Below are 21,393 nucleotides of genomic sequence, written 5' to 3'. Positions count from 1 at the left end.
TTACATAAAAATAATTAAACTTTATAGGCACTGATCAAAATATTTAAAATATTTAAAAAAAAAATGCATTGTTGCTCCTCAAAAACTAAAAAAAAAACAATGATAATTTTTTTGCTTGTTTTGGGTATATTGGTCCTAATAACATTCTTGCAATTGCAAAGAGAAAACATACTTCTTTCAAAAAGAAATGAAGATGGTGACAATCAAAAATGGATAGAAAAATGTACCATGTATGAGAATCAGAGTGCAGTTCTTAACAAAGAAGTTGTGACATACATAGCAAGATGCACTAGTAAAACAGACAAAAGTTGTCAACATAATGAGCAGAGTAAGTTTTTCTTGTCAATTATTCTACTGAAATAAAATAACCCTAACTTATTCTAAACTTTTTAGAATACGACAAGTTGTTTATTAGAGCCTAAAAAAGGAGTTTTAGCAATATATTATTGTATAATATTGCTAAAAATATATTTTTAGCAATATTCGATTGATTTTTAACAATACTTGATTGTTTTTTAAAAATATTTGATTGTTTTTTAAAAAAATAAAAACATAAAGGAGGACTGGTGCATGTGAACAAAACAAGCGTATCTATGTTAGAGATAAAAAATGAACTAACTGAAGTTAAAATTGGTGGTTGGTGGTTACCTGTTAGTTGCAAAGAGACAAGAAATGTAAAATAAAAACCTTTATATAATAATTCTTCTTCTTTTTTTTTTTGTGCTGTAAACAATTTCATACTAAAATATTTTCACATTTAATTTAAAAAAACTTTTTAGGTAGCAATTATAGTGCCATTCAAGAACAGAGAAGATCATCTGCCAATATTTCTACGGCACTTACATCCAATATTGCAACACCAACAGCTTCATTACAGAATCTTTGTTGTAGAACAAGTAATCGCAAAACATACTTTGAATTATTCAGCTAAATTAATTTTCAGTAACAGATTTTCATGATTATTTTTTTAAAACTGATTTTAAAAAAATGTAAATAATAATATTTAGTGACAGTATTTAAAAAATGCAATAACTAATTCTTTCTTAACAATATGACTGCACATAATTTTTTTGTAGGTTGACAGTTCTTTGTTTAACCGTGGTAAATTAATGAATGTTGGATTTCAAGAGGCACAGAAAATATTTCCTTATGACTGCTTTGTTTTTCATGATGTTGATTTGCTTCCAGAAAATGATAAAATTAGTTATGGCTGCATGAATTCTCCACAGCATTTATGCGTAGCTGTAGATAAATTTAATTACCAGTAATATTTTGTGAACCTCAAAACAGCTATACACCAAATTTGTTCTGATATAAATTACAGTTTTCCAAACTCTAATTAAGTTTACTTTTTTTTTTAGGCTACCATACAAAGATTTGTTTGGTGGTGTAGAAATGTTTTCAAAGGATGATTTTGTTTTGGTGAATGGATTTTCTAACTCATTTTGGGGTTGGGGTGCTGAAGATGACAACTTGTATAAAAGGTATGCATTTCTTATTTATCTGATAGCTATGAGAAAGATATTAGTTATAAATTAGACCTCATTAGATATAATAAAGATACTCTTCAATCTATATTTATTGCAGAACTCATTTAAAACAAAAAAAACTTCAGGTAGTAACATATTTACAAAAATCTATTCAGGTTAGAATGGAAAAATCTGAAACTGCATAGACAACCAATGGATATCTCTCGTTATCAAATGTTGCAACACAAGGATAATGAACCAAATGCAAATCCAAACAGGTTAAGCCTTTAAAATAATATTTCAAATCAAAACTTTGAGTTATAAACAAGTACTGCAGCACAAAAACTAAAAACAAGAAGTCAAACTAGGCTGTATTCCACAATATTAGGCAAATAAAATAGGTATTGTGGTTTACTTTCATTTAGATATGCAATCAGAGAGGCATCATACAAGCATTTTGCAACAGATGGACTAACAAAACTTAAATATAAAATAATAGAAATTAAAGAAGAATCACTTTTTACACATATTCAGGTTGACCTTCAAAGAGAAATTGATATAATGTTTGGTTTATCAAAATGATATATAAAGAATTTGAAGCTGAAAACATTGGAATTACAAAGTTGAGCTGTACTTCTTATTTTTTCAGAAAAAAAAATTTATGAAGCTGACTTCAATCTTTTTAACTATAATTTTTTAGCAAACTTTTAATTTTTGCAAAATGTATATTTCAAAAAATATATTGTCTAAAAACAAGTAACTTTTTAAAAAATAAAATTCTTTTAAAATAAGTATAATTTTTGTTGCACTCTTTTAGTATTGACAAATTATTTTGTATTTTTATATCAAAAAATTACCTATATCACACAAAAATTTATGAAATTATAAGATGGAACAATTACATAATAGGCTCTTGAAGGGGACCAAATGGAAGTTCCTCTAGTGAATTGACTCCAACTTGCATTTCAAACTCATTTTCAATGGTTGGAAGTTCTTGATACCACATTTCCTCTGGCCAATCATTTATAATGTAGGTAAATCGAACAGAAATCATTATATTAGACTGAATTGGACAACCCTGGTTAAATCAAATTAAAACTTATAATTAAATCTAGCAAACATAAAGTTAAATAATATATGCAATTTTTATAAAAAGTGTTTTACATAAATGAATTGAAAAAAAGTTTATTATAAAAAATCTTCTAAGATTCAAATTAAGTATTGATATAAAAATGTTTTAGAATAAATTTGAGAATCAAATATAGCATTACAACCATATTTGAATTATAACATACGTTTTTATCTAGCATCTTCTTGGATATTGAAATAAGAGAGACCAATATATAAAATTTTTCATAAGGGAAGGAAAAATTACTAAAAATGCTTCATCTTTGAAGTAATTTATGTGAGGGTTTTTGAAAATCTAAAATCTAAATAAGTTTAAACTATTTATTCATTTAAGAAAACTTTAGCCACTGTTAAAGTGTTTACTATAAAATATAAGGTGGATATTAAAAAAATCTTAAGCAATAAATTAGAGTGTAATAAACTAAGCATAGCTACAACAAAAGAGCTTCTTTATTTTTAAAAACTGCAAATGTAAACAATAAACAAACCAATTTTGATTTGAAAGTCTCTATCATTCCTTGAATATGATTGCATTCATGAGGAGTATATTTTAAGTGTATGGTTTCATATGAGGAGCGAAACCCTTCACCAATACATAAGCCATAAAATAAAGATCTCTGGCGAGGACCAACTTGAATAAATATTGGAATTTGACTAAAAAAAAAACCTAAATACATCTCAAAGTTCTTCTTTAAATACCTAATATAGCTACAGCTGGTTTAAAGAAAAATAACAGCTTTTTCTGTAAACATTTCCTTTCTGCTCTTAAAAACCTTAACCGAAATTAAATAAAAAACCAGTAAAGTTTTTTACAAAGCATTTACCATAAAACAACTAAAAAAACCTAAATATACCAGTTGAGGTTGGACAAAGCAATTCCAAGAGAACTCCATAAAAGTTTCATTTCAGATTCTCCTTCAATTTGAGTTTCATTACTTCCTGGTAGTAGTACAATAAATTCCTTTATTCCAAAACTGAATCACAAAATGAAACTGATAAATATTAAATGAGTTGAAGTTAAAAAACTTGTATTGATATTTTTTTTTTAAATAACAATTGTTAAATTAAGCTATTATTTTCTAACGGAGCAGTTAGACATAACTTGATCGAGCAATGTATTGTAATAATAATAATAATGATAATAATAGTAATAATAATAATAATAATAATAATAATAATAGTAATAATAATAATAATAATAATAATAATAATAATAATAATAATAATAATAATAATAATAATAATAATAATAACAATAATAATAATAAAAATAATAATAATAATAATAATAACAATAATAATAATAACAATAATAAGAATAATAATAATAACAATAATAACAATAATAATAACAATAATAAGAATAATAATAATAATAATAATAATAATAATAATAATAATAATAATAATAATAATAATAATAATAATAATAATAATAATAATAAACCAAACATTTTAAAACTACTAATAACAATCCATGGTTAATGACATTTTTTTTTTAATTTAAGACTATATTCAACTAGTGAAAAAATTCTCTAAATAATTGGCTGAGCCAATTTTTTAGGGATACTTTTTGTTGTAAGTTTGAATAAAGTCTCCTTTGCTCCTAGACCTTTAGAAACTCAGAAGGTTTCTACATGCTTGAGAATGTTGTAATAAAACATAATGCCCATTATTACATATCCTTGTATGTGATAATGGGCATAGTACATCTATGTTTTTAAAAGGACTCTGCAATTTTTAAAGAATCTTTGGAAATTTTAAATTTAAAAAGCAAATAAATAACAATTCTATTGAAGCAATTAAACAACAAATTCATGTTAAACAGTTATCTCAAGACTCTCTTGTCCACCATACATGCTTGTAATAGTTCAATTATGTCGGATGTTATCATAGCCTCCTAATCAGTATGTGTGTTGGGGAAATAGATGAAATGAAGTAGATTTCCCCACATAATTCCTCATAGCTAAATTTACTTTCTCATAATTTTTGTATACTGTTTTTTTATATAAAAAACAGTATACAAAAATTTCTCTCACTTAATGTAAATTTATCTGAACTTAATTTGGAATTGAACATTCAAACTGTGGGTATTTGTTTGATAAAAATGGGACTGAAGCATTTAACAGTTTACCTGATTTAGAGGCACCAACTTCCAATGAAACAAAAGCATCACAAATATATTGTTATGTTACTTTTAAGGATAAAGTTGTTGCAAAATCTTTTTTTTAATTTGCTGTTTTTTATTAAACTTGGGAGTAAATTTGAAGATGCCAGAAGTTGAAATTTTGCATATTCAGCATATTATGAACAGATAGAAGATCATTGTGATAAATTTGACTGTTATTATCTTAAGAATAATAACTCTTCTTAAAATAAGGTTAATTGATTTTGATATATAAAAGCCTGGCAGTTAAAGTATAGAAAGTAGGAAAAATGCTAAAAATCATCAACAACAATAAAAAAGTAAACATTTGTGCAATTACTTTTAAATGTAAATCAGATGTTTTTATGCCCTTAAATAACATTCGAGTTGAACACATCTGAGAACTGAATATGACGTAAGTCTGATCAGTGCATCCATTTGATGGATAAATAACTTCAGCTACCTCTTATTTAACTAAAAAGATTAAAAGTTTAATGTTTTTTAACAGATGTATAAACCTGTTTTTTTTTTTTTTTTTTTTTTTGGCATGAAAACCATTGAATTCATCCTCTACACACTACTTTTGCCACCAAAAAATGTGATTTTGCTTTTAAACAATATTTAATTCATTAAGATTCAGCAGTAATGGCTTTTTTTGCTTAAATGACCCCAGAAATTCAGCATCTGAATTTCTGGGATCATTTAAGTAAACTGGTTGGTTTCTTAAAATTTTTGCTATTAATTTGATTGCTTACTATATAAATTTTGGTCAATAAAATTTCTAGTGTAATAGATTTTCTGAATTTTATTGACAGTGAAGATAGGATGCCTTACTCTTGTTTTAGTTTTCTTGCAGTTCTATCACAATGCTCAGATACTTGAAACTTGCTGCCTTTTAAAAGTCCATGATTCCAGTGTTAGTGTTAATATTTAAACCTTATGGCAGTAGAACCTGTAACTAAAAGACTTCCTTTGATTTCAAATACTGAGCTATCTAAATCATGATCTTGTTTAAACTGGTAATAGAAGTTTCTGTCTAAGAAATTTTATTAACATTACAAACATACTTTGTGACTCCATTACTTAACCAAATTTTTTTTTTTTGCTACAGGACTTTTGTAGCAACTTGTAATATCTCCATTAAATATGTTAACAAAATGAATTTTACTGAAATGTTTTTTCAAAAGGGTTCCACTTTAAAACAAAGATGATTGCAAAACTCTTAACTTATTTCAGTTTTTTTTACAAATTAATTAAATATTATGTCCAAATTATCATCTCAAATTTAAAAAAGGAAAGAAAAATCACTAACCATCGATTTAAAATATGCCCTCTTGATAAAAAGTCAAAGCTTAAATCAAAAGAATCAACAAGGGCTTGTGGAAGACCCTCCATCAGAACTATAAAAAAGTATAACAAAGCTCAACAATTGATTAAAAAGCTTAAACAGTTAAAAATACATTGTGAAGATACAAAGAAATGGATGGACTGTTGCTTTTTGCAAATTATGAAAAAAGCCTTTATATTTTGATAAAGTGTATATTTTTTGATACCTTGAGGGGACTGCATTTCACAATGGCTTTTATGATACCATAATATAAATTGCCGTTTATTTAGCTGTAAATTCTCCTTTAAATCTACAGAATGAAGATCTGTTTCCTTAAAATCAAAAAAAATAAAAATTTTTTTTAATACGTCACTTATTCAACAGATTTTCTGATTTAACAAATAAATACCTTAGATAAATGTTTATCATCTTCATCTTGACTAATCAATCTCTAAATATTATATATATAAAAAAAAATTTTTACAATAAGTAAAAGCTTATTCTTTTAAATATTAAAATTGGATTTAAATAATGCATATCAAATTGGTCAAAGCCTCCTTTCATATCACTTCAGGCTTTAATGAAATTTGTAAAGTTACATCAATAAATTACAAAAGTTAGATTTTAGTTAAAATTTTAGCTTTTTACTCTCATATATCTCTAATGTATACCAGATCTCCTGTGGAACTTTGAAATCTAAGAAAACATGGAAACCTCATATGTAAGATGTTTTACAGCATTTTATGGCATTAAAACCTAAAACATCAGGTTTTAATCCATACATTGGTACCTGTGATTTGAATACTTTAATGCTGCATTACTAGCCAAGAATTAAAAGGACTTATCTTAAATTTAATGAAACTTAGCCAGATTTATTTAATGTAAATTTTCTTGTAATCATCATAAAACTTGGTTTTTATCCTTAAGTAAATCACCATTTAATCAGGTAAAATTTCATTTAAAATAAGTTTTCATGCCATAATTACCCAGTAAGTAACTTTAGAACAATAATTTACTTCAAGTATAAATTTTAGTTAAAAGTAAATTTCCAGTAAACTTCAAAAGAAGAATGGGAAAGAAAATTGGAATTTCTTTTGTGATTTACTAAATTATATATACATTGACATTTGATGAACCATGAAAACTTCCTGCATTTCACTCTATTTGTCATGGAATAACCTAGAAATATCATTCAACTAATCTTATTTTTTAAAAAGATTTTGGTTTAAATTACCATTTGCTTTATAATTACCTTGTATAGTTAGTTTAAAAAATCAGCTCAAAACTTTATACTTAATCAGCTTCAAATTATATACAAACCAATATATATATATGAAGACCACACTGGAAAAATGATCAAGCTACATTTTTATTGTTTTGAGTAAATTAGATTTTAAACTTCAAAAAACCATAGCTCACTTATTTGTTAAGCTAAATATCTGTGTAATTTGATCGGTTTTCTAGTTATATAGTCAATTATTATATAGTTAAACTGCAGCCGAGTATAAAAGGGGCAAAACCCCCAAAAAAGCAAAAATGTAGCTTGATCGTTTTTCCAGTGTGGTCTTCATATATATATATATATATATATATATATATATATATATATATATATATATATATATATATATATATATATATATATATATATATATATATATAGAAAGAAATCAGTCTTTTAAATCTTCTAATCGCAACCAATAGCATTATTGAGAACACAACTGCTTTAACAATACTTTTAAATTATCAAACTACTTGGCATATATGCTAGTCAAGATGTTTAAGCCAGAAATGCTAATGAAGAAGTACTTACTGGAATTTGAGTGAACTTTTGTTTTTTACGATTTTTATCTAACTTCCAACCATGAGGACCAATAATTTCTTCGATTCTATAGATAAATCTAAATGCAATCATGCAATAATGTTATCTTAATGTATTAAGAAAAACAAACAAATAAGAGAAGTTTTAAAATATTAAAAGGGGTCAAGTTGTCTTTTTTTTTTTTCTGAAAAAAAATGTTGTCATTTTTTTCATTTTTTTATTGATCTTTTATGTAATTTTTTTTCTTTTGATTTTTTTTAATTTTCAAAATTGAAAAAATTGAAAAAATTGAAAAAATTGAAAAAATTGAAAAAAAAAAAAAAAAAAGACAAAAAATAAAAAAAAATAAAATAGACCAATTAAAAAATGAAAAAAATGACAACTTAACAGCCTGCTATTTGTAAACAAAAAATTGTGTCAAGAAAATAACTTTCATCTTAAATTAGCAAGTTACATTTCTTATGAAATCATTAAATTTCCCCTCCTACTTTTTCTTTTCCTCTTTGCATTTAATGAATTGTGCCTTCTTACATAGTAACAATAAATCATCTTTTTCTATATGTTTGATTTTTCTCTACACTTTATTTAGCACACTTGCATCAGTATATCACTTTGGTATTTAAATTAAAAATTTTTTAAATGCAAAGATCAAATAAGTTGAAATAAAACATTAAGTAAAAACATCAAAGCATATCATGATGCAGAAATACAATAACATTTTGCTTTTTAATTTATCAAGCATTCATTATTGAAATAAAAAAATTTATTATAGCAAAATGAATAATTTTAGATAAATTTTGCAGGTCAGTTTGTTGACAGGACTTACTTAAGCAACTTTACCAATAAGTATATAAATTTGATAAAATGACTTACATCATTACTATTTTACTTTTGGATTTTAAAACAATGTAAACTTCTACAGTAAGTTATGAAAAAATATTTAAAGATAGAAAATCTTTTAACTTTATTTTCCTTTCTTCTTTTCAAAATTATTTCCTTTATTTTTCTATATTCTAAGTTACATCTTGTGTAATTTAGAATATAGAAAAGAATTTCGTATTAATTCTGTTTAATATGTATCTTTTAAATAAACTGAATATAAATTTACAGTTTATTTAAAAGATACATATTAAACAGAATAAAATTAAAAATTGAAAGAATTTAAAAAGAATAGATTTTGAAAAAGATTAGTAAAAGGGTAAGAAGTTTTTATCAAAAATCATTTGAAGTACTGAGCCTATACAAACTTGGATAAATAATCAAGAATAATTATTGAGGTACTGAACCATAGTTTTATCCTTAACTTTATTGGTAGCCACTCCCAAAACTGGATATAAGAAACTGAGGGAGTAGGTAATAGTAATATGCTAAAAACCTTGTGCTAACCTAATGAATACATTAATACAATATCCAGATAAACTTCAAAAATAGCTTATCCAAATAGGACATCTTTGAACTAAGTAACAATCTTTTTTTAAACATACAATTTTTTTTTTAAATAAAAATAAGCAAGCAAATGTTTACAATGAAAACTTTTTTTAAACAGTTATTGATAATTTTAACTTAAACTTAACAATTTTAAAATTTAATAATAGAAACACTTACCATCTGCTTAAAGAGAAAATGGATACAATATTGCTTTATTCTAAATAAAGATCTTTTATAATATAAAAGATACAAATGTGGGAATCTGGGAAAGGGAAACAGCACTTTTACCTTTCCCAATCTGATGCAGCTGTAAAGTCATCAATTTCAAATACATCAGGATCCTATATGGGTAAAAATGTTTTTATAGTTAAAATCTTTAGGAAAAAAAATTCAATTTAACTTTAAATCCTATTACAAAATTAATTACATTTATAAGAAGCTTAAAGAAATTTGTTTTAACTTAGCTTTCTGTTGAAGTTTTGATGTAAAGTTTAGGAGCCAAATTATGTTTAAAAAAATTATAATAACAAAACCACACAAAAACTTATTATTTTAGTACTTATTTTTTTAAATTGTTAGCAAAAATGTTTGATATAGTAACCAAGTTATTATTACTATTATTTTACAAAACTTTTTTTTAAGGTAGTTTTATGTTGCTAAAACATTTTTGACTACATTTTAATAAGACTTCAAATCTAAAAATGTGCAAGGTTTTACAAATCTAAAAAGATTTTGCAATGGCATGTGTAATCCTTTATTATAAAAATAATAGTAAATTAACGATATTCTTTATTATTTTAATTGATCCATATTTTTGTGAACAGACCTGATCATTGTCAGCAGCCATTATATGTTTACTAAATTAACGTATTTTGTTTCTAGACCTTATAATTAATGTTTTCAGAGTCCAAACCAAAAGTAAGTCAAAACCAACGGTTCGTACGGCGAACTTTAAAAAAAATATTTTTGAGAGAAAATTCAGGCATTTATATATATATATATATATATATATATATATATATATATATATATATATATATATATATATATATATATATATATATATATATATATATATCAGTGTTTGGAAAGTTCCTTTTAAAAAGGATCTCGTTCCGTTCCCCGTTCATTTCGTAAAAAAAGAACTCGTTCCGATTCCTCGTTCATTAATCAAAAAAGGAACTTGTTACACGTTCCTCAAAAAATAGAACTCGTTCCTACTTCGTTCCTTTTTTTAAACTTATTTTTACATAGTAAATGATGTTACTTATAGCACATTTAATACAAAATAAGAGATCTATTGTTTCGCTAAGCAGGCGCTTTTTTATAGTGCTTTGCTTAATCATTACTTTTAAAAAGTGTTTTAATATTTCTGGTGTACTGCCGGCCTAGTCTGCCTCTGCATGTACATTATACATATAAAATTGATATACTAATTTCAGCTCGGAAGTATGAGCATTATAAAACTGTTACTGGAAAATAAAGATTTAGAAAACAAGTAAAAAGTATAAAGAGAAAGAAAATTTTAGACACCAACTTTATTTTGTTTCAATAAAACTAATTTTTCAAATAGAGAGCCACACAATGTATGTCTTTTTTCAGTCATCACATTAGACCCTGTCGAAAAAAGCCGTTCAACCGGAGCACTCGACGGAAGAGGTGTGTTAAGTTCTAAAAAAACTTTCAATACTGCTGGGTATAATAATAACACAGTTAACTCTTTTGACTGTGATTTTAAATATAACTCCAACTCCTCAATACCAGAACTTGTAATTAAGTTGTTTTCAACTGGTAAACAGAAAAAGTCTTCTTTAGATGAACCTGTTGCTATATATGAAGAGGATTCGATTTCACAAGATGTAGAACTAAGATCCACATTTTCAAACAAAGACTTTAACCAGGCTTCTGCTGTGAAACGTTTGACACCATCAAGCCATAATAATTTAAAACGCGGTATTAAACAAGATGCTAATATTAGTTCTTTTTTTTCCCAAATAGAACTAAAACGAGTTTTAATTGCAGTTCTTACTGTGTTGACAAGTGGACCACAAAAGTTCATATTTTTCTGTTGCAAAATAATTAACTTTTTATCCAAAGCATAAAGTGTCGGCAACTAATAACCCATGAACATTGATTCTTCTTCTTGTAAAAAGTCTAAAGATTGGGCAAGAGGAGTCATTACTTCACAGTATTCATGAATTAATTGAATTTCTTGATTTGTGAATCTTTGTATTTTGCAGAAATCCATTATATTGCTCATTTTGTTATGTCCATTAGAGTTTAAAAAAATATTTTTAATTTGTAATAAGCTATCATAGGTACAGCTCCATCTTGTTTTGTTTGGCGTTTTTAAATAAACCTCTAATATATTGTGAATTTTTTCAGCAACTCTATTTGATATATTTTGTTTACTCCATAATGATGAACACTTGCCCATTGCTTTCCTATAAATTTTCTTAAAATTAGTTTCTGAAACCTGTACCATTTTCTCAACATCATTTTTTGCTATTAAGTCTAGTGTATGACTAGCACATCTAAAATGTTGTGGTAACTGAACAAATAAGTCATTCTCTTCTTGTTCATGACTACTTTTGTCCAAAATTTCATATAAATTTATATTCTCATCACATAAATTGTCATTGTCATTATCTTCATCATCATCATTGCTATCTTCCTCATTCTCTGAATTTTTTGAAATTGGATATGATTTAAAAGCTTTTACAAAATTCGAACCACTGTCTGTTGTTGTAGCAACTATCTTGTTTTGTATTTTATAGGTTGTATGAATCTTATACAAAACATTAGCCAGAACAGTATATGTTTGTCTTCTTTTTAAGCGACTACATGCTAAAGATACTGAATGACGCCGGAGAGTCTTTTGATCTATCCAATGACAAGTCACCCCAATATAACCTCTTTTACCTTTACTCCAACAGTCAGCTGTGGTTGCAACATACATAACATCTCCAAGTGTTGAAGTAATATCTTTAATCATTGATAAATACAGATTATTAATACGTAGTTTTAAAGTTTTACTACAAATAATCTTCAGGTCTTTAGGAAGGCCTAACTTCACCAAATTCACAAATGATGGTTTATCAACTATATTTAAGGGTTGTGTTTCACTAACAATAAAATTTACAACCAGTTGATCTAAACTTTTTTGATTTAACTTAAATTGCTCATTTCCTTTATCGGTTCCATATTTCTCATAAGTAGACTGCACCACTCCTTTTTTCACATTCTCTGATGAACTTAATTTTTTCTTTTTAACAAAAGCATTTTTTTTACCTTCATTTATAGCTTTTTCAAAAGCAACCATTTTGAATGGGTGAATTCTCTAATAAAAAAAGAAAAATTTTAAATTATTAGTTTTTATTAATAAGTAAATCAAACTTGAAACCTCATCAAATTCAAAGAATTACATTCTTTATTCAACATGGTGTAATTATTGAATTTACATGTGTACCAATATATGCACCTATTCAAGTTTCTTAATGTTTACAATAATTTCTTTTTTGCATCCGCTGGTATAAGGTACATAGAACGATACTATGCATGCTAAGTATGTATTTTATTTCATACATAATTCAAAGTAAGTAAACTGAATTAAATTTAAAATAGTAGGAAACACTAACACTTATTTACCTTAATATGTCGTTTTAGATTAGATGATGTATTTTTAGCTGTACTTATTTCTTTTCCTAAAGGGCCACACAAAACACATTTTGCATTTATATTATTGCCATTTATTCCATTGAATACAAAAAATGATTCTAAACCGCTCCAAGGCAAACGTTCATCTAAGAGAAAATGAAAACATTAAATAGTGTTAAGCATAATGAGAAATTTTGTTGCATAGACTTGTGACTTTAGTTAAGCCAAGGACGTTAGCTAATAATATTACTTTAAAATAATAAACTTAAGTCAATGCACTATAAATTAGATAAAAAGTAACAGCATGTTTTATAAAAACTTACCACTAACTTCAGTATTATTATTACATGCGCAATTGCTAACATTTTCAATAACTGAAACATCACTGACAGTATCAGTAATCGGATTCATTTTGCCAACTAAAACCACGTGAAATAAAACTGCATTAAAAAGTCCTTTTATTTTATGTTTATTTATTTTACGCGGTTTTGGTTCGGATTAAGTTAGTCACATATACTAATTTTTAAACTATCAGAATTAATTCAAAAATTAGTACATGTGGCCAACTGAGTCCGAACTTAGATTGGAGATTATCAAAGTACAAATCATTTTCTTTTTGAACTTTAAAAACAACTATTGCAAAAAGCAAAATTATAAATTTTTAAGGAACTATTACTTTTCGTTCACGTTCCTTCAAAAAAAGAATTCGTTCTCCTTCCTCGTTCCATTATTTTAAAAGGAACCAGTTCCAAGCTTCGTTCCTCATAAAAGGGACTAGATCCAGGAACTCGTTCCTTTTGGAACGCGTTCTTCCAAACACTGATATATATATATATATATATATATATATATATATATATATATATATATATATATATATATATATATATATATATATATATATATATATATATATATATATATATATATGAATAATTTGGAAGATTAAAAGGTCAAATTTTATAACTCGTTTAGATTTGCCTTCAGATTCCAATAAATCAATAACAAACTAACAGTTTATGCCAAGCTATTTTTTTTTAGCAAACTTAGCACTTTTAAAAACAAAGTTTTGAATTAATAATTTTAGAGAAAAGTTATTCCCAACAAAAAGCTGTTAAAAGTTTTAAATATCTATTATGAACAAGTATATTTAAAGCAAATAAAACTAATTTTTGAATTTTTAGAATTTTTTAAGTACTTAAACAAGGCTCAACTTTAATGTGAAACTTTTACTTTTCTGGAAGTTCAAGATTTCAAAAAAAATAAAAAATAATATTCAGTATGTACAATTTCATAAAAATTGTTTCTACCCAGTAGGCAACGTTATTTCAACGTCGTTTGCCGGCTGGGTAGAGGTGCAAACCAGTGCTTTCATCAAAAAAAAAAATAGTTATTTTGTGAAAAAACGAACTTTTTCCTTTTGAAAATTATGGTTTAAAAATGTAATAATGGTATCTAATCACTCCTACTCTAAATAAAATTTTAAAGCACGATCGTGAAATCATTGCAAAATTGTTTGCTTCCTATTTGTCTTACCAATGGAGAGGCTGGAGAAGGAAGCAAAAAAGTTTTAAATATGTGCGAATGTTTCACTCACAAGAGTCTTCATGAGTAAATATCTTATCTCTATCATAGAGTTATAGACGACAGTGACATAGTCATCCATGAAGTCATACAAAATTACCATCAGTCATCCAGTCATCCTTGTTTTTTTGGAAAAATGAAAAAGCTGAAAATGAGAAAACGTAAGTTCTTATCTACAGCAAAACTTTTGATTTTCAAGCAATCAAAAATATCTCTAACAGAGATTGAAACAGAAAGCAGTGAATTGGAAATTAAAGATTCAGAAGTTTAAAAAAAGCTAAAAAAAAATAAATTTTCAATTTTTTTATTTATGTTTTTTGCAACATCTATTTTTCATGGTTGGCTCTTGTTTTCCTCCACAATAAAATATGTCAATAAAGATGAAAATCACCATTTTTGCGACAAGGAAATGTGAGAATACTATGTCGTAAAGTCAAAGTTTTCTCTGACGATAAAAGAAAAGAATCTTATTAATAAATCTTGAAAAGAAAAAGAAAATATTATAATTAGTTTTGAAAATGGATGATTTTTTAGCATTGTACTTAAATTTTGTGGTTAATGAAACTGATTGTACAAGGCGGCGCTTGCTTCCAATATATTAATCTTTTCCTGGCCTAACTATGGCAAGATAAAGATTTTAAGTTTTTTTGATGATCATAAACTTAAAACATTTTCTTCCTCTTGAAAAACAATTCATTATTTGCATAAGTGTATTTATTGAAGATGTTAAAATGCATATACAGTTGAGTGGTTGTACAATCTTTCAGCAGGACTCAGCATCATGACATACAGGAAAAGTGGTGAAGATTTGGTTTGTCTGCGATGGAGTAGAAATTCTACCAAACTGGCATTCAAACACCCCATATCTATTGTTATCAAAAGCTGCTGGAATATCATAAAGCACAAAATTGCAGCCCACCACCCAACCTCAGAGACGGACTTGAAAGACTGTTGAGAAAGGTTACTTTTTGCATAGTTTTGAATGAAAAAATGCTAGGAACTTCATTCCCCGATTTTAAAATTTTCTTAGGACATCCTGAACTAACTTTTATTTCCTCAGGCCTAAAGTGAAATTCACACACTTTCGTGTGTTTCATTATTTCAAATTTATCAGCACCTCCTTTACGTCTATATTTAAATATTTCGTTACACTAAGCTCTGTAAATATCAAGTTTTTTTTCTTTGTTGGAGAAAGAAAAAAGAGCAATGTTAGTCTTTTCCATATTGTTATTATAAAACGAACTTCCGTGCAGTGGAATACACTAATACATCCCTCTTCCACCTTTTTTCACTTCGTTTGGTCTGAAAATGCTTGAGTTGGAATAAGACATCTTTTGGAACGAAATTATGTTTCTAATTTTATAATTTCGAGAAAGAGTTTTTATCTGGGGCCAATGCTATAAGCATATCGAAGTTTTTTTCGAGAAAAAAAATCTTTCGTAAAAACGCAATTTTTTAAGTAAATTACCTTTTCGTAAAAAAATGCCTAAACTCGAAGAATTCATCGCTGTTTTTTTCGGCCATTGCACAGTGGTCCAGAATTGTCACATTTGAGGCAAAAATCATATCTTCACCATTTTTGAAGCTAAAACGCTAAAATTTTCGGTGAATATTCATTATACCCTGACCCACAAAAGCAGCTATTATAATGTCCCTCGTCATACCTCTGAAGGACACGCCAACGACATGAAACCAAGGACAAACGACACAACGTATAATAAACATGTGACACATATTTCATACTTAATTTTCAATGAACTATTGACTATAAATTAATAGAACATTGAATTGATTTTATTGATTAGTCACCGGCATGTATAATAAGTTTTTGCTCGATTGGATAAATATCATACAAGTGCAGAACACCAAGAACACATAACATAAAACTTACAATTAACACTTATTTTACGGAAGAACTTTTAACTTAATATTCTCTGGAGAACATGTTTCATTTAGTACATAGTGGTAGATTTAGTGTATAGCATAAATAAATTCTAAAATACCACTCCAAGGACACATGACATAACATGTGACATGCTTTTTGTAATTACACCTATATTTTTAGATCTATAAGTTAAATTTTATTTCCATAACACTTTTGACTTCCTGGTCGATTAAACAACGAAATCTTCAAGGAGACTAGACCAAGCACACATGTTTTATAATTACCTAGACATGAATATTCTGTGCATATGGTTGCACAGCAAGAACATACCACAAATTAAAAAGTGTGTGTAATGTTGGTTTTACACCAAGATTATAAATAACAATAGTTTCTTAAATATTTCTATATTTAAAGCATTTTTACTAAACTGAGCTATTTGAAAAAATGTAATTATAAAGGTTTTGAGTTTTTAAAAAATAGCAATTAAACATGTGTCACATCCCTACTGTAAAAAAAAAAGTACATATACCCCTATTTTAAGCATGCAGCTTTTTGCAGATTTCTTCAAATAAAGTAAATAGGACCTATACTATCAATACATCAATTAGATATGAAGAATATAATATTTTTATGAAAATTACAAAAGAAGGTCTAAACATTCTTCTGGAAGAGCAAGCTCCTTCTTTGATTCAGAACTTTGCCTCATAGAAGTGATAAAGGGATCTGATGAGCAGAGCAATCTTCTCATTACATCTTCATTTGTAACTTTTCAAGAATATTTTCTTGTAAAATGTTCTCGAAAGTTTTTAACATCTTTATTTCTACTTTCCTGAGCTTCTTCAGATAAGAGTCCAATTGGAACCGGCTTGTCTCTTACAACCTGATGTGAATGTACAATCATCTTGTGAACTCCAGCAGGCATAGGATACCACTTAAAATGTGTTACATATGTTTTAAATGTATCTTTGCAATATATTTCAAGTTTATCTGGGTCAATTGGGTGCTTAGAGGACAGAACACAAAGGATAATAAAGAATCTTTTAACAAGACCTTTATCAACTCCAAGTATTTCAGCAAAAGTTTCATGGCTTCTAAATGCCCTTCTTGCTGTGTTTCCATCATTGGATGTACCAGAGCCACCACTTCTTGGCACATCAACAACAAGTCCAAGTGCATTTTTAATTTTTACCTGAATTTCTTTTTTTCTGCTTGCAACTATTTGTTTCTTTTCAGGTGTATTTGCATGAAAAATCATTATATCCTGGTCTTCTTCTCTGTCCAATATGTAACAGACATTCAAAACAGCGAATCCAGAGATGGAGAGTGTGGATTCCCAGGTCTAAAGACATCTGATTAGTTTGTCTATTATAAGCAATTTCAAAGTCATTCATTTTTTTAGGCATTAATCCGCAAACATTGCAAACTTGATAAGAATCACTTAATGGAGAATGAAGAGTGGAAACTTTACCATCAATCATAGTACATTCTAACTTGCGCTCAGTTGACATAAAAAAATCATATTCTGCTTTAACAATTTGCTGATTTTTTATAGTGAATTGCATTCAAACAGGGCGACAATATTGGGTTGAGGATGTTTTGGGGTTAGTCCAAAGAATAACATTAGTTTCCTGTATTTTAAGTTGCACAGGTACTGTACATGAAAGAAAAAAAGATTCTTCAACTGGAACTGGGATTCTGTCCTCTTCATCTTCAGTTCTCTGTTTATAAACAGACTGTCCAGCTGAACCATCAAATCCAACTTTATTTATAAGAAGAAGAGTATTGCAAGGCTAAGGTAGTTTTGATTTATCCATGACTTTCCAAATCCTGTTTGCAGTGTGATCCATTATTCCTTGAAGATTCACAGAAGCACTGTAGTCTGAGGTAACAAATCCGGAAACTGGAATGCAATCATTTTTAGCTTTCACAATATAATTGTAGGCAGGGTATAGCATGCAACCTTTATCTAAGGCCTCTTGGCAAATATTTTGATAGTCAGCCCTACTCATTCTACAGTCTAACATTAAAGCTTGAGCTTCTTCTGCTGAGTAGCTTTTAGAGCGTGATATATTGCAGGATCCATCAATTTTACTTTCCATCAAATGTTTCAGAACTTGGGCGTCTTTAATTCGTCTTTCTTTGTTGAGATTAAGAAAAAGGGCATGAAACAGGATTTCATTGGTAACTCCTAATTTTTTAATAATGTCTGACGATCTTCTTTTCTTGGACCTTATTGAGAGATCTTTAAATAATTTTGATGGTGCACCTCGTTGTAAATTGTTTATTATAATTTGCTGTTGAGGTTCATTTACAATAACGATTTATAAATCTTGCTTTTTGTCTACCTATTTGATTCCATTTCTTTTTAAAGTCTTTCATAAACTTTTCAGTTAACCTAATCTGATTGTGCTTGGGATAACATTGAGAAAACAATATACTAATTTCGGTTTGTGCTTCCTTACTAATTAAACTTACATATTTATTCTCATATTTTTCTTTAAACAAGTAATCAAAAATGTCTTTGTTCTTCATATAAAAACTTGGTTTCACCACTTATTAGTTACTTGATTTTTTGTGAATGTTATTTGTTTTGATTGTTTTGTTTATCCGTTTTTTCCGCTTTTATTCTATAGAATATCGTTTTCACGGTTGAAACTAGAAAAAACAATATTTCGAAACATTTGGAGTGAGAGGGGAGCTGCATTTTAGTCTAAATACATCATGTTTGGACTAACCCTACAGGTACAAAAGCAAACAAAAGCAGCCAGAGCTTTTTCTAAATTTTTCTAAACACGCTATTTTTTCGAAAGCAAAAAATTTCAAAGTGGGCAAACTTGGGCGAAAGTTTTCCTGGTCGATCAAAGTTTTATTTTTTAACAATTTATTTAAAAAAGTGTTTAACAAGCGGTAAATTGTGTCTTTTGTAAGCTTTTTTACATTTCTAAATTATTTTATGCTGACCTTCTACATTTCCTAAGAATATTCAAAACAATTTTCATAGCTTTGATATCGGTAGGAGTCAGTATAAATTAAAGTTTGCAGACAGATTTTTGCCCGAAAAAATGGAATTTTCTTCAGTCTTTGAACTTTAAACCCTCCTTAGACAAATTTTTAAAAAAATTACGGACCTTGAAAATTGAAATCTGGTCTTCACATAACATATATAATTCAATTTTAAGTTTTTAATATAAAACAATATATATTTTTTTATTTATGGCATGGTCCTGGACCACTGTGCATTGCTATAAAGCAAAAAACGTATACGTCACTAAAATTCAAGGACATATTTTTTATCCGTAATACGTCATTGATAGCAATTTTTATTTTAATTTTTATTTAGTAGGCCTACTTAATAAACTTTATTAGTTATAAAGTAGGCTTTGCTGTCTATTCTACTTTTATAAATATTTTTACATTCTAGTATTTGGTATTTAAAAAAACTGTGTAATAGGAACATGGATTTAATTTTTTCGGATGAAGACTTAGGGTGGAATGCAAGAACCGAACTTCAAATTTGAAGTCGAACTTCAAACATAAAGTGCGACTTGAGCGAATGCACAAAGCGAACTTCAACTCAAGTCAGACTTGAAAACCGCTAAAAATAGACCGTTTTCAAGTCTGACTTCAAACCAGACTTGAGAGAGCAAAAATTCCTTCCGAATGCAAGAACCCAACTTGAAATTTCAAGTCAGACTTCAAATCTCAAGTCTGACTTGAACGGAATGCAAGAAGCGAACTTGAACTGAAGTCAGACTTGAAAAACGAGAATTTTTGAATTTTCAAGTCATTTTTTCAAGTCTGCTCCAGACCAATCTTGAAACCAAACTTGAAAAAAAAAACAGACCGCCATTATCATTTTGCTGATGCGTAACAAAACTTTACTATTACTATATAACTTATTACAACCTTTGCAAGTATGAAAATGAGTTTTTAACAAGCAAAAGTAGTTACTTGGGCATATTGACCTAATTAATTTAGAAGGTTACATTGTGAAAGTATATTTTTAAATGAATTCATTACAGAAAACTGAATATTAACATTGCGAAAACGTGTGTCTTTTAAAACATCCTGTAACTCGTATGTAATGATTCAACATGTCATATTTTGATGCCATTAGAAATGTTTATTAGCTTTTTGAAATGTCGAACATCCTAGCATTATAAAAGGCTGTTGATTAAGGCACATTTTTGTGATACAGTATAAAAGTAAATTCCATTTAGTAATAAATAGTTGCAGTTATACAAAGAGGTGATACGTGTAAAAGGAGTAAAAGAGAGTTCATGAGAAGTAGTTACAATTACATGAAGTATTAAAAAAACTTTTTTTTAAATGTTCAAAAATGAATCGGTATGAGCTGAATTTTAGAAGAAGAAGAAGAAAAAATAAGCCAAGTCACATACCAAGGTTTATTATTGACAGAGCTAATCCTTTAGAAGTTTACCACGGTATAGAATTTAAAAGGTGCTACAGATTTTCCAATAAAAACCTTTTTAATATTAGCTAATGACATTATTAACAACAATGTTAACAATCGAGGGTGCCCTCTTTCAACTGTACAACAACTGGCTATTGCATTTCGGTTTTATGCTACTGGTTCATTCCAAGTGAGTAGATATTCAAGAAACGGTATCAGAAAATGGCACCTTCTTATTGTAGATTTTACATTACGTTTTTAAATAACAACATTTTATACCAACAAATGATAATATACTTAAGTAACAATAAATAAACTCTCTTATAGAATAACAGGAGATTTGGAAGAGCTGAAACTCAACTGTTTGTCCAGTGGTTTAGAACATTTCAATTCAAATGGCTAACAAAAGATATCAGTACATAAAGTTTCCAACAGAAGCTGATTCTTTGATAATTCAGCAAAAGTGATTATAAGTTTTCATGGATATCTGATTTTGCTATTTCATACAAACTTCAAACTTTTCTTAGATGAAG

General features: G+C 27.5%; 2 protein-coding genes and 1 pseudogene across 5 annotated transcripts in view; 1 reads left to right on the top strand and 2 right to left on the bottom strand.

The window, feature by feature from the left end:
• Positions 1 to 21,393, bottom strand: part of LOC145185486 (rab3 GTPase-activating protein catalytic subunit-like) — a 40,163-nt gene that overhangs the window by 8,027 nt on the left and 10,743 nt on the right. The window contains exons 1-9 of one of the 3 annotated variants that reach the window (XM_090099172.1): positions 10,147 to 10,298; positions 9,609 to 9,661; positions 7,884 to 7,971; positions 6,480 to 6,521; positions 6,297 to 6,402; positions 6,056 to 6,143; positions 3,452 to 3,571; positions 3,086 to 3,251; positions 2,372 to 2,547 (exon numbers count right to left, since the gene is read on the bottom strand). In XM_090099172.1, coding sequence (XP_089955298.1) covers positions 2,372 to 2,547; positions 3,086 to 3,251; positions 3,452 to 3,571; positions 6,056 to 6,143; positions 6,297 to 6,402; positions 6,480 to 6,521; positions 7,884 to 7,971; positions 9,609 to 9,661; positions 10,147 to 10,167 — 860 coding nt within the window. In that variant the 5' untranslated portion in view covers positions 10,168 to 10,298. Of the gene's footprint in view, positions 1 to 2,371; positions 2,548 to 3,085; positions 3,252 to 3,451; positions 3,572 to 6,055; positions 6,144 to 6,296; positions 6,403 to 6,479; positions 6,522 to 7,883; positions 7,972 to 9,608; positions 9,662 to 10,146; positions 10,299 to 21,393 lie in introns of those variants that run through there. The other 2 variants (XM_090099171.1, XM_090099173.1) reach the window with 2 other exon arrangements.
• Positions 4 to 2,138, top strand: LOC145185489 (beta-1,4-N-acetylgalactosaminyltransferase bre-4-like). Its single transcript, XM_090099177.1, has 7 exons — positions 4 to 328; positions 559 to 674; positions 780 to 896; positions 1,077 to 1,264; positions 1,362 to 1,484; positions 1,646 to 1,747; positions 1,895 to 2,138. Exons 1-7 carry the CDS (start codon positions 64 to 66, stop codon positions 2,049 to 2,051), a joined length of 1,068 nt encoding a protein of 355 aa, XP_089955303.1. The 5' UTR covers positions 4 to 63; the 3' UTR covers positions 2,052 to 2,138.
• Positions 10,844 to 13,427, bottom strand: LOC149883869 (uncharacterized; annotated as a pseudogene). The gene is made up of 3 exons (XR_016456044.1): positions 13,301 to 13,427; positions 12,969 to 13,123; positions 10,844 to 12,660 (listed from the first exon to the last, which is right to left on the bottom strand). The product of XR_016456044.1 is annotated as an uncharacterized LOC149883869 (transcript).

Source organism: Hydra viridissima, unplaced genomic scaffold (genome assembly GCF_058129835.1).
Source record: "Hydra viridissima isolate aposymbiotic clone 2 unplaced genomic scaffold, HvirCarnegie_v1 scaffold_9, whole genome shotgun sequence".
Taxonomy (NCBI): Eukaryota; Metazoa; Cnidaria; class Hydrozoa; order Anthoathecata; family Hydridae; genus Hydra; species Hydra viridissima.
The sequence above is the reverse complement of the archived record's forward strand: the minus strand, read 5'-3'. Positions and strand labels throughout refer to the sequence as shown.